Genomic DNA, 11,833 nt, shown 5'->3' on the forward strand with positions numbered 1-11,833 from the left:
TTTAATTAGTCTGTGGTTAAAGAAATCATAGGGCCCTATGCCCAATAAAGGATTGCTCTGTTGATCTGAGGAGTTTTTTACTAAGCCCAGTGGTCTTAGCCCTTCCTGAAATCTGATTTTTTTTAATCTTACCTAATGATGGAAACAAAATGCCCAGCTCCATGAATACAGTTTATGAAAAGAAGGTTTGAGGCTAGATTTGACCAGTTGTATATGCTTAACTTATTGGGGAATGGATAGTCTTTGAAAATAGCAATTTCTTGGGGCGTATTATGAAACATATCTTTTTCTTCCATGGAAGGGAAAACAGTTGTTCCATTAACATGACGTAAGGTTGCTTTGGCAAACATTACCAAAGATGAAGAGCAGAATGGATACTGAGGGAAGGGTTAGTAGCCTTTACTAAAATGATTAATGGAGCAGTATTGGGGTAACCATAAGGTTGGCAGTTCAACTTCACCCAGAGGCACCTCAGAAAAAAGGCCTGGTGATATTCTTCCAGAAAATCAGCCATTGAAAACCCTGCAGAGCACAGTTCTACTCTGATACACATGGGGTCACCATGACTCAGAACTGACTCGACAGCAACTGGTTTAGTTTTTTGTTTTTCATTGGGGCAACCTACCACGTTTCAGACACTATGAGAGGCCCTGTATGTGGATACAAAGGGGATCCCCAGGTTCAAGGTGTCTCTCATCTTTTATGTGTAATAGAGCAGGTACATGCTATAACACAAAACCCGTTGCCATTGATTCGATTCCGACTCATAGTGATGCTATACACTATAACACAAGGTAAACTATAAAATCCATACGAGAAGTATAAAGTGCTATCAAAGTGGTCTTAAGTAGAGAGATTACTCATTAATTTGGAAGGCTCAAAAATGAAATGACTTTGAGGTACAAGAAAGGAGAGAGGAGTGGAAGGAGAACATTTTTAGATGGAGCAAAGGGCCAGAAGTGAAAAAGTGGAGGACATGTCTAAAAGCAGCATCACGGTCTGGTTTAGCTAGAGCATAAAGTGCAAACCAGGGAATTATGGGAGAAGAGACGGAGGACTTTTTTCGTTCTCCTGGCATGGGAACTGATGGAAGGTTTAGAACATGAAAGTGATACCATCAGAGCTGGCTTTCAGAAAACTGGCAATGACTAAAGAATGAATGAGAATAGGGAGAGACTGAATGTGGGGAGACCAGATAGAAGGCCAGTGTGACAATCTAAAGAGGATTTTCTGGTAAGAGAACTTTGCAGGAAATAAAACATCTCTAAAATCACCCTGGTCAGTTATTAAACTGGAATGCATGTTGTTAACCTTTATTGAATGCTCACTATGCTTTAGGCTAGTGGTTTTCAAACTTTCTTTACCATGGACAGGAAGAAATGCATTGTTTTTTCCTATGCAAATATATTAGGAAATAAAAGTTTCATGAAAGTAATTCTGCAGCCAACAAATTCCTCTATTTTTCTGCTTTTTTTTTTTTTTCCTTCTTAATTCTATTCAGAGTCACTGAATTTATTTATAGTTTGAAAACACTGCTTTAGGCTCCATGAGGAAGGCAGGAGTACAGTACAAGAGTTTATCCCAGTCTTTAAAAAGATTATATCTGTTAAGGGAAGGAAAACAGACACAAATACAGATAACCGCAAGACAAGGGAGGAAAAGCATGGAGTTCTGGAGCTGGAAGGGATCTGAGAAGCCATCTGATATTAACCATTTGATGTAATAAGTGAGAAAAAGAAGCTCAGAAATGTCTAGTAACTTTCTTAATGGCATGCAGCAAATTAGTGGCAGACCCAAGGCAAGCAGAGCCTTTTGGAGTGGTTCAAGTCTCATCTTATAATATTTTAAGATTAAAAAAAAAAAAAAGGCAGAATTACAAAAATTGTAGTATATTTTAATTTTAATTAAATTTAATTTGGATTGGGCAAATAATGCTTTTAATACACATACATGGGGGCAGTGGTGGTTCAGTGATAGAACTCTCATCTTCCATGCAGGAGATCCAGGTTTGATTCCCAGCAAATGCACCTCATGCATAGCCACCATCTGTCTGTCGGTGGTGGCTTCCATGTTGCTGTGATGCTCAACAAGTTTCAGCAAAGCTTCCAAACTAAAGTGATGTAAGAAGAAAGGCCTGGTGATCTACTTCCAACAGCCTATGGATAGCGTTTTGTTCCGCTGTGCATGGGGTCGCCATAAGTCAGGGCCAACTCGACAGCAGCTAACAACAACAATACACATACACACAAATTGCAGTATTTATTTTAAAAGAGTCTTTTGTGGTATATTATCAGTGGTGCGGACTAGCAATGGGACACAGATTTAAAGTTGTATTATGTATGCCTTATTGCAGTCCTGTCAGTGTATCTCTATGACTGAATTCAGAGCTTCGAACCAGTTTGTTCCAGTTGCATTTCCACCCCCAATATACTGAATCAGAATCTACATTTTAACAAGATCCCCAGGTGATTCTGAAGTATTATGAATTTTGAGAACCACTGCTCTACTAGTCCCTTGAGCCCTGGTGGCATAGTGAGTAAGAGCTTGGCTGCTAACCAAAAGGTCGGCAATTCGAATCAACCAGCCACTCCCTGAAAACCCTATGGGGCAGTTCTACTCTGTCCTATAGGGTCACTATCAGTCAAAAATGGCTTGAAGGCAATGGTTTTGGCCTTTTTTTTTTTTTTTTTTTTTTGGCTCTACTAGTCATTCTCAGAAGTTCCTAATCAGCAGTATTAGCATAGCCTGGAAACTTGTTAGAAATGCAAATTATCAGCAGGGTTCTAACCAGAATGAACTAGTTGGAAGCCTTAACTGAATTATATCTCCGGTGGTGCAGTGGTTAAGAGTTACTGCTGCTGACCAAAAGGTTGGCAGTTCGAATCCCCCAGCCACTTCTTGGAGATCCTCTGGGGCAGTTCTACTGTGTCCTATAGGGTCACTATAAGTCGGAATAAACTTGACAGCAACAGGTTTTGGAGATAATATCAAAATACAAATTTGAGTCCATTAGGCCTTCCAGGAATAAACACTAGCCAAATAGACCAACTCCACCCTTATCCCCAAACACCCACCTCCATCAAGAAAATACTGGAATGTCTTGGCCCCCATTCCTACACACCATTCTAAGATATGATCAGCTCATTATAAAGTTCTGTGCTCTTCAGAGTCACTTTGTTGTTCTTGGGTTTTCTGTTTTGTGGTACCATCTAACAGATGAGATTATAGCTTTGATGTGGCTACCAGAAAAGTAAACCAGCTGTTACAGTACCACACCTTGTTGGTCTTTTTGCATATGTTCTCACCTTGACCTTTCTGCCCTTAGAAAACTATTATAAAGTGAACATTTTTAATCTTACCAACTAATGATGCCAAACCTTTTCATTAAATAACCCATGTTAATGGTTTCAACATTAAATTCTTTTTAAATACCGTTCTTAATTTCTTAAGGCATTGTTCAATGAAAACATGTTAAATTAATTAAGCTACTCTACCCTTTTCTGGCAGAGTTTTTAAAAAATGTATTGTGATAGCATTCTTATTTGCCAAGTTTAATAAGAAAGTTGGGTATTTTGTGGTATAATTGCAACAGAAATATTCTTTTGCTTGATTGTGTAAATTTGCGCTTATAAAGAATAATTGTAGAAATCATGTGATGGTCAATTTTGACATTACATTTCTTGAAGATTTCTATATGTTTCCAGCTTTTGTCTAAAATGTTTTTTTTAGGAGGATAGTTATGTATGTACAGCATAAGTCATTAAATGATTTATTGTAAAAAGGTGATTTACTGTATTTCTTCTTAGGCAATTCTACCATCATTTTAAATTAGATGCCTTGGAACATAATTGTATTGCATTTTTTAGTAAGTAAATGAATTCCACATTAAGAGAGCTATCTATGCTCATTCTCTCTCCTGTCCCTCTAACCCCACAGACGTCTTGCCGGAAACTCTTTGACACACATTCCCAAGGGAGCATTTGCTGGTCTTTACAGTCTTAAAGTTCTGTAAGTAAATCAGATGTTATTTGATATATTTCTGATTTTAGTGTCAAGTGAATGCTAATTAACTTGTAAAGATTCAGTCCCTCTAATAAACTGTTTTTTTCTGTGGGATACGTAGGTCATCTAAACTCAAGTCTACCTCCACTAGTACCATAGAACCATGTTATACTTGGAGTTTGTGTGTGAAAAAAATTATCTCTAATTTTAATATCTAAAATTGTTTGTCTCTAAATAACCAACTTATTAACTCAAACTTTTAAAAGAGTATTTTTCTTTCCCTTTGTGTTTTGAAGTTGAGGAGAGTGTCTTGAATCATTTTGACTTCCAAGTGAAAAAATCACTATAATGCTGACATAATGAAATCATAGCTTCCAATCATTTCTGAAGTGTGTTTCCTTATGATGCACTGAATAAGGATCAGCTAAAAAATGCCAACTCCATTCACACCTGTGAATATATATGGAAAAGCCTAGTGCATAGTAGATACTCTAAGTAGCTGCTTTTTATTTCATCGAGGATTGTAAAAATGGATTTTCATATTATTTATTGTCCAGCTTACCAATTTGTTTATCAGAAAATTCATTTAATAATTCCTTCTTCTAGTATCCATTGTTAACTATTTTTCAGTATTTAAGTGTAAAAAAAAGGCACTTAGGTAGAGAAAATAGATAATGCATGTTGAAACCCACACGAGAAAAATTTTATGTCACAGAAAATGTACTGTTTTATTTCCTTTCCTTAAGAGAAAAGTTATTGACTCTAAAAAAGCACTTTATATATTTCTGGTTAATGAGAATTACATTTCAGTAGCCTGAGGGATATGTGGGCTATAAGAAATCAGTTTAATTAAATTCAATATTTTATTAAAAGTCAATTAAGTTCTATAAAAGAACCAGTTATTAGGCCTGCTTATAATGTGATTGGGTTTGTTTGTTTTTTTTCCCTTTGGATTAATTTTGCTATTGGGTAGACATTTTTAAGTTGTCATGTTGCCAAACCCTAATGTTCAATCATTGTTGTTGTTGCTTTTTGTTAGGTGCCATCGAGTCAGTTCTGACTCATAGCAAACCTATATACAACAGAATGAAACACTGCCAGGCCCTGCACCATCCTCACAATTGTTGCTGTGTTTGAGCTCATTGTTGCAGCCACTGTATCAGTTCATCTCATTGAGGGTCTTCTGCTTTTTCGCTGACCCTCTACCTTACGAAGCATGATGTCCTTCTCTAGTGACTGGTCTCTCCTGATAACATGCCCAAAGTACATGAGACCAAGTCTCGCCATCCTTGCTTCTAAGGAGCATTCTGACTGTACTTCATCCAAGACAGATTTGTTCGTTCTTCTGGAAGTCCATGGTATATTCAATATTCTTGAACACCATAATTCAAAGGCATCAATTCTTCTTCGATCTTCTTTATTCATTGTCCAGCTTTCTCATGCATATGAGGCTATTGAAAATACCATGGCTTGGGTCAGGCGCACCCTAGTCCTCAAGGTGACATCTTTGCTTTTCAACACTTTAAAGAGATCTTTTACAGCAGATTTGCCCAATGCAATATGTCGTTTGATTTCTTGAGTGCTGCTTCCATGGGTGTTGATTGTGGATCTAAGTAAAACGAAATCCTTGACAACTTCAGTATTTATGGGGTAAATATTAGGCACTTGTTGAATAATTATACTGGAACCAATTATTTTAATTCACTTAAAAAATGTATATTGGATACACTGAGCTAGAGTGATGTATATGTGTGTGTGTGTGCCTGCATTTAAGATAATATGAATGTATATGAATTATATATAAACTAGCAATGTCAATTACATAGAATTATAGCTTTTAAATCCTTGAATTCTTATGCTTGAATTACTAGTTTTGTATGAATTTTTCCATCATAACATTTTAAAATTTTCTAATTATACCATTATATATTTCTAATTGCATCATATTACTATTGAATGTTTGTTCCTCATGATATACTGAAGCTCCATGAAATTAGAGATACTGTCTGTCTTGGTCACTGGTCTATCACCAGCTCTTAGAACAGTTCTTGACTCAGAGTAGACACTTGTTGAATGAATGATTCAGACTGATAATACAGAGAGAACAAGGAAGCTCTAGACTTCATTTTGTTATGTTATAGACCTAATGCCATATGTTTATTAATGGAATATATATTATATACTAAACAAAAAGTTAAGTTTTCATATCTGATACGGGTTTCTACTTACAGGCAGCCTTTTTTTTTTTTTTAACCTAGAATGCTTCTGCACATGCTTTCCTGATTCCCATGGTACGTTTTGCTTGAGTATTTCAGAGAGTATTGTATTAGAGTGATTTAAAAGTAAACATCACAAGTTATCTCTCAAATTTATGTAAATATATTTTTCTACCAGAAAAAAATGAAAAGTGGTATTTAGACCCTCTCTGTTATCCAATCCTAACTAACCAATGAATTTTTTGTTTTCTTGTATAGGCTGGGCTTCAGCAAAAGCCTGGTGTGTGTGATACTCAAAGTGGCATTAAACAAATTCTTGCTGAAAATACAAATATCAGTAAATATGGTCCATGCCCTTGAAGAGCTCATAATCTGGTGGTAGATTGATAGATGAACAGATGGCCTCTGATTCTTGTGGAAAGATGTTTGCAGGGCACTGTGGAACAATAGAGGTTCGGTGTACTTAGTCCAGTCTGATGGTTCAGAATCAGTTTCCTAGGAGACATGTTTTCCCAAAGAGATGACCCAGGAGTTGTATCTTGAGGGACAACTAAGATTTAGCTGGCCAAATTAGGTGGCCAAGTATGCTGCAGACTGAGGGGACAGTATGCACAGAGACACAGAGGCAGGAAATACCTGTCATAAACGGGCAGCTGCAAGCAGGTTGGTACTAGGAGCATCCAGGAGGAGGTGGAGAGTATCTGGAGAAGAGCCCAGAGAAGTAGGAAGGGTCCTAATCACAGGGACCTCATGTGCCATGTCAAGAAACATGGAGGTTATCACATTCTAGGCATGCAAAGGAGCCAAGGAAGAGACATAAGTGAGGGAATGGTATGTTTAGACTTTGCAGTTTGAGCTGGATCACTGTCAGTGTGAGGAGGGTTCAAGAGCAGCAAGACCCTGCCAGAATTTGTGTTCACTCCACCCTTTTCTTTGCCAACTTAAAGACTAACATTCAGCAAGTGGACTCAGTCTTCAAATATTTTGGAAGTATTTCAGTGTTGAAGCAACAGTTCTCAACCACGGTGGTTCTGCCCGCTCGAGTGTTGTGGAAATTTATGGGGCATCTTTGCTTGCCTGAGCCCTGATGGCGCTGTGGTTAAGAGATTAGCTGCTAAGCAAAAGGTTGATATTTTGAATCCACCAGGTGCTCCTTGGAAACCCTATGGAGCAGTTCTACTCTGTCCTTCAGGGTCACCATGAGTCGGAGTCAACTCAACAGCAATGGGTTTGGGTTTTTTTCCCCCTTTGGTTGTCACAAGGATTGGCATGTAATAAACTCTCCTGCGAAGTCCTGCATAGAGAAGAACCTCTTGCATCCCACTTGACTCCTGACTGTCCCACCGCGCGAAATATAAATCAATACTTCTTTAATACATAATACAAATATAATCAATAATACTGCAAAAAAAAACAAAACAAACCAAACCCATTGCCATCAAGTCAGTTCCAACTCATAGCAACCCTATAGGACAGAGTAGAACTGCCCCATAGGGTTTCCAAGGAGAGGCTAGTGGATTTGAACTGCTGACCCTTTGGTTAGCAGCTAAGCTCTTAACCACTGCATCACCAGGACTCCGATAATTCTTCAGTACATCATGGTACTGAAAGGGTATTTCATTTACCATTTTAACCATGTTTATTGTTGTGAAAAATATATATAACACAACATTTGCCAATTCAACATTTTTTACATGCACAGTTCAGTGACACCAGTTGCATTATTTATGTTGTGCAACCATCACCAATACTGAAAAGTTTTACAAGAAATTCTGCATAAGCCCAATAATTTTGACATGAAAATTAAATGGAATAATATATTCTCTCAAAATAGTTAAATAATCAATTCGATTTGTACATCCTTCTACTCCAAATATGGTAGAATTTCTAACTACATATTTCTAACTACATGTTAGTGCAGAAAAAGAATTGCCTTAAAAACCACAAAACACATTAAAAATAACTGTGGATATCTGAAACTTCTTTTTAAAAATCACCGTCATTAAATAGCACAGACACATGAAGCACAGGGATCTCAATGAATTTCAGTAACAAAGGTTGCTTTATAAATATTTTGTATTATTGCCTTTTTAAATTTTTAGAGCATAATCATAGGAAATCTGTGTCGTAACAATTACATGATTTATCTATTTGGGGGTGGCCTGATGTTTTTTCAGTCTTACTCTTACTCCATCCTAGAAAGTCTGTTATTGTTGTTAGTTGCTGTTGAGTTGATTCCAACTCATGGCAACCCCATGTATGCAAAGTAGATATGCTCCATAGGGTTTTCAAGGTTGTGACTCTTAGGAAGTAGATCAACAGGCCTGTCTTCTGAGGAGCCTCTGAGTGGGTTTGAACAGCAGCATTTCGGCTAGTAATCAACTGCTTAACTGTTTGGGCCACCTGGGGATCTAGCAAAGTCTACCACCAAATTCTACTCCCATCCAGTGTCGCAACCATTTCTTTTTCTAAGCTAGCCTCAATTCCCTGTTGCCTGTGGAGGGGTATTTCTCCAGGGCCTTTTGAAGTACTAGAGAATGAATGTACTCGTCAGCACGTGATAAAATTTTGAGATAGGAGAAACGTTCTCTCTGATACTCCAACACTACACTGTCCTATGTCAAAACATAGGGAATTATTTTGGCACTACTCTGATTTATAAGGAATGTAATTTGTAAGAATATCCATGCTTATTGGTGAGAATGTCACACTTCTTCATTTTCTCCACTACATCTATAATTTGTCTTGGCTTGTTATCTTTATTTTAATAAAAGTTATCTCCTTCTTCCCTTACAATATACAATAAGTATGGTCTGTTATTACATATCTTAACTCTCGTTTTTATTCTAGTACCCATGTACATTCCCTATTCTTGTACAGAAGGGCTTTGAATCATGTTATTTCTCTCACAACCAACCTTACTCATTTTAAGTAGAGGCAAACCTCTAACTCATTCATAAAAATGTCTCTTGGGTAGTCAAGCCTGAGCATTATGTATATATTGATACTCATCTTATTTAACTATGAATTACTTTTTCTTAATTTCTCCTTTATAATATAGTTAGAGCATTATATTTTATTCTTTGAAATGATGTGTATAGATAGGTTCTATTTTTATGAATTCCATTTTTAAGTGTAGTATAAAAGGCACTACAAAACATTTGTTGCTAAAAGGGAACATTGGATTCAGTAGGTTAAGAACCACACCACTAGAGGTAAAATGCTCAGCAAGACAGATCTGTCCCTACCCTCATGGAAACTCTCGTAAATGTTTTATAAAGTCCAAAAGTGGTTGGGAGAAAAGAAAGAACTGACTATGTTGTAGCATGACAAGAAAGATAACATAAAAGTAATATTCAGCAGAGCCCTGACCTGTAGAAGGAGGGTAAGGAAGCATTATGGTAGAAGAAGAGAAAGATAATAGGGATCAGGTCCATTAAGATGAAGAATGAAATTAGCAACAGCCTTCCTTGGCTAGGGCTATTTTATATCTGAAACCCTGTTACTGCAGGCTCTGCGAGGTCACTAATATTTAAGTTTATCCCTGTGAATATTGGCCTTAATGAAAAACAAATTATTGGTTTGTATTGTGAAAGACCCAATCCAATGGAATTCTGAACCAGGCTGTCCTCAACAAGGGTTCATTCTGCTGTGCAGGCCATTCAGTCAAAGAATGGCTCATCCTCCTGCCACCCACCACCAAAACCAAAGCTACATAGGGGTGATGGGTAGAACTAAACATAGGAAAGTAACAAGTAGCCAGAATTCTCCCACTGCTATGTAGATACAGGATAGAGTCTTGATAGATACTGGATATTCTAACACGGGACAATTAGGCAGAGAGAATAACCAAGAATCGCGTGTCAACCTATTAGTAAGGCCCCTTTAAACAAATTATTTCATCTCCCTCTGCTTCTCTGTACCTGTTCCTATTTAGTCTTGTTAGCAAAAAGATAACCAAAAAAATTACATAGTTAAAGTAACATGGAGAGGTTGTATGAAATAATGAATATTTTAAAGCTCCTTGTGGTGAGAAATTAAGAAAATATAAAGTCATCCTTTGTCTCTAGAGAAAGTGTTTCATTTTCTTTCTTACCCCTATGTGAATGATAACAATGAAGTTATAAGTGCCCACACCCATTTTCAGTTTATGGTATTGTCATTGTTGTGTGCCGTAGAGTCAATTCCAACTCACAGCGACCCTATAGGACAGAGTAGAACAGCCCCATAGGGTTTCCAAGGCTGTAATCTTTACAGCAGCAGATTGCCACAGTTCATGGTACATTCTGCTTTTATTCAATGCATTCAGTAAGGAAGTATTTGCAAAAACAGTCAACAGTCATGTTGTGAATGTGTTCTGTTTTAAATGTACTCCGTAGTGCTATAAACGTTTTGTCTCCCAATGGAATATTTTAAACAGAAACAGAATTTCCTAATTGACTCACTGGAGACTTACAAAGCTATGATGAAGATAACTTGCTCTTGTTTTGTCATCTGAAAGTAATTAAACATGTGTTCTTTATCTAGGGAGAGATCAAGACTTAAGTGATACTTTTTATTATTATATTTTTGGTGTTTGACCAGTAGCAGTGGTTGAAAAATGAATTTTCTGGGAAGTAGCTCAAGGGTAGCTTTAAAAGTTGTCATTATTAAAGCTCTTTTAAGAAGTTCCATTTTCTGAAACAGATATATAAAGCGACTGAGAAAGTCTGCAGTTATTCAGTGAAGGGATGCTTATCTAAATGCCACTTATCCTCCCCTCAAATTTTCCAGATATTTTAGGAAGATCATATTTTAAGAGTTTTATTATTTGGTTAGCAAAGGGTAGAAGAACAATTCAGCACACACTGTGTACCAGTAACATATTAACTGCAGTGTTTAGATATCAGTTAAGATTATTATCTGCATCTTAATATCATTTAAATGTATCATACAATGAATGAGTGACCTAGAAAATATTTTTGTAAAGTTATAGTTAGAAAAGGATTGCACCAGCTTGGAAAGGTGTAAAGTAGCATAGAAATGTAAATTTGTAACATTCAGGTATGTTATGCAAAATGCAGAATTCAAGCTGCAAGTCTCTCAATTCGGCAACTGGAAAGCGAAGTGTGAAATCTCCCTAAAACTTGGCTTTTTTTCATAAGATACCATTTTGAGACTCTTGATTTATGAAATTTTAGGAGGATCCAGGTTTGCTGTAATGAAATTGATTACTTGAGTAAAATTATTGAATACAAATGGCAAAACCATATTTATTAGAAAGCAAAATCACAGCCATAGAAAGAAAAACAAATTTTATTATCTCTAAATATATTTCCTGATAATAGCTCTTATTTGTATATAACCTCGTTTTTTTTATTTTTTCCCATATAAAAATTTATACACACATTGTTATGTGACTCTAATTGCTCCCCCGTATTGTAACAGCACACTCCTCCTCTCCACCCCTGATTCCCCATGTCCATTCAACCACCTCCTAACCCTCTCTGCCTTCCCATCTCACCTCCAGACAGAAGCTGCCCATTTAGTCTTTTGTATCTACTTGAGCTAAGAGGCACACTCCTCACAAGTATCACTTTATGTCCCACAGTCCAGTCCAACCCTGTCTGAAGAGT

At 36.8% G+C, this 11,833-nt stretch overlaps 1 protein-coding gene across 3 annotated transcripts in view; it reads left to right on the plus strand.

Annotated features, from left to right (window-relative positions):
- LGR5 (leucine rich repeat containing G protein-coupled receptor 5) overlaps window positions 1-11,833 on the plus strand; it is a 141,794-nt gene that overhangs the window by 77,253 nt on the left and 52,708 nt on the right. For all 3 annotated transcript variants that reach the window (XM_004386449.1, XM_012558399.1, XM_012558400.1), the window contains exon 3: window positions 3,937-4,008. In XM_004386449.1, the coding sequence (XP_004386506.1) occupies window positions 3,937-4,008 (72 nt within the window). The remainder of the gene's footprint in view (window positions 1-3,936; window positions 4,009-11,833) is intronic.

The sequence above is a fragment of the Trichechus manatus genome, unplaced genomic scaffold (genome assembly GCF_000243295.1).
Source record: "Trichechus manatus latirostris isolate Lorelei unplaced genomic scaffold, TriManLat1.0 scaffold00164, whole genome shotgun sequence".
Classification (NCBI taxonomy): Eukaryota; Metazoa; Chordata; class Mammalia; order Sirenia; family Trichechidae; genus Trichechus; species Trichechus manatus.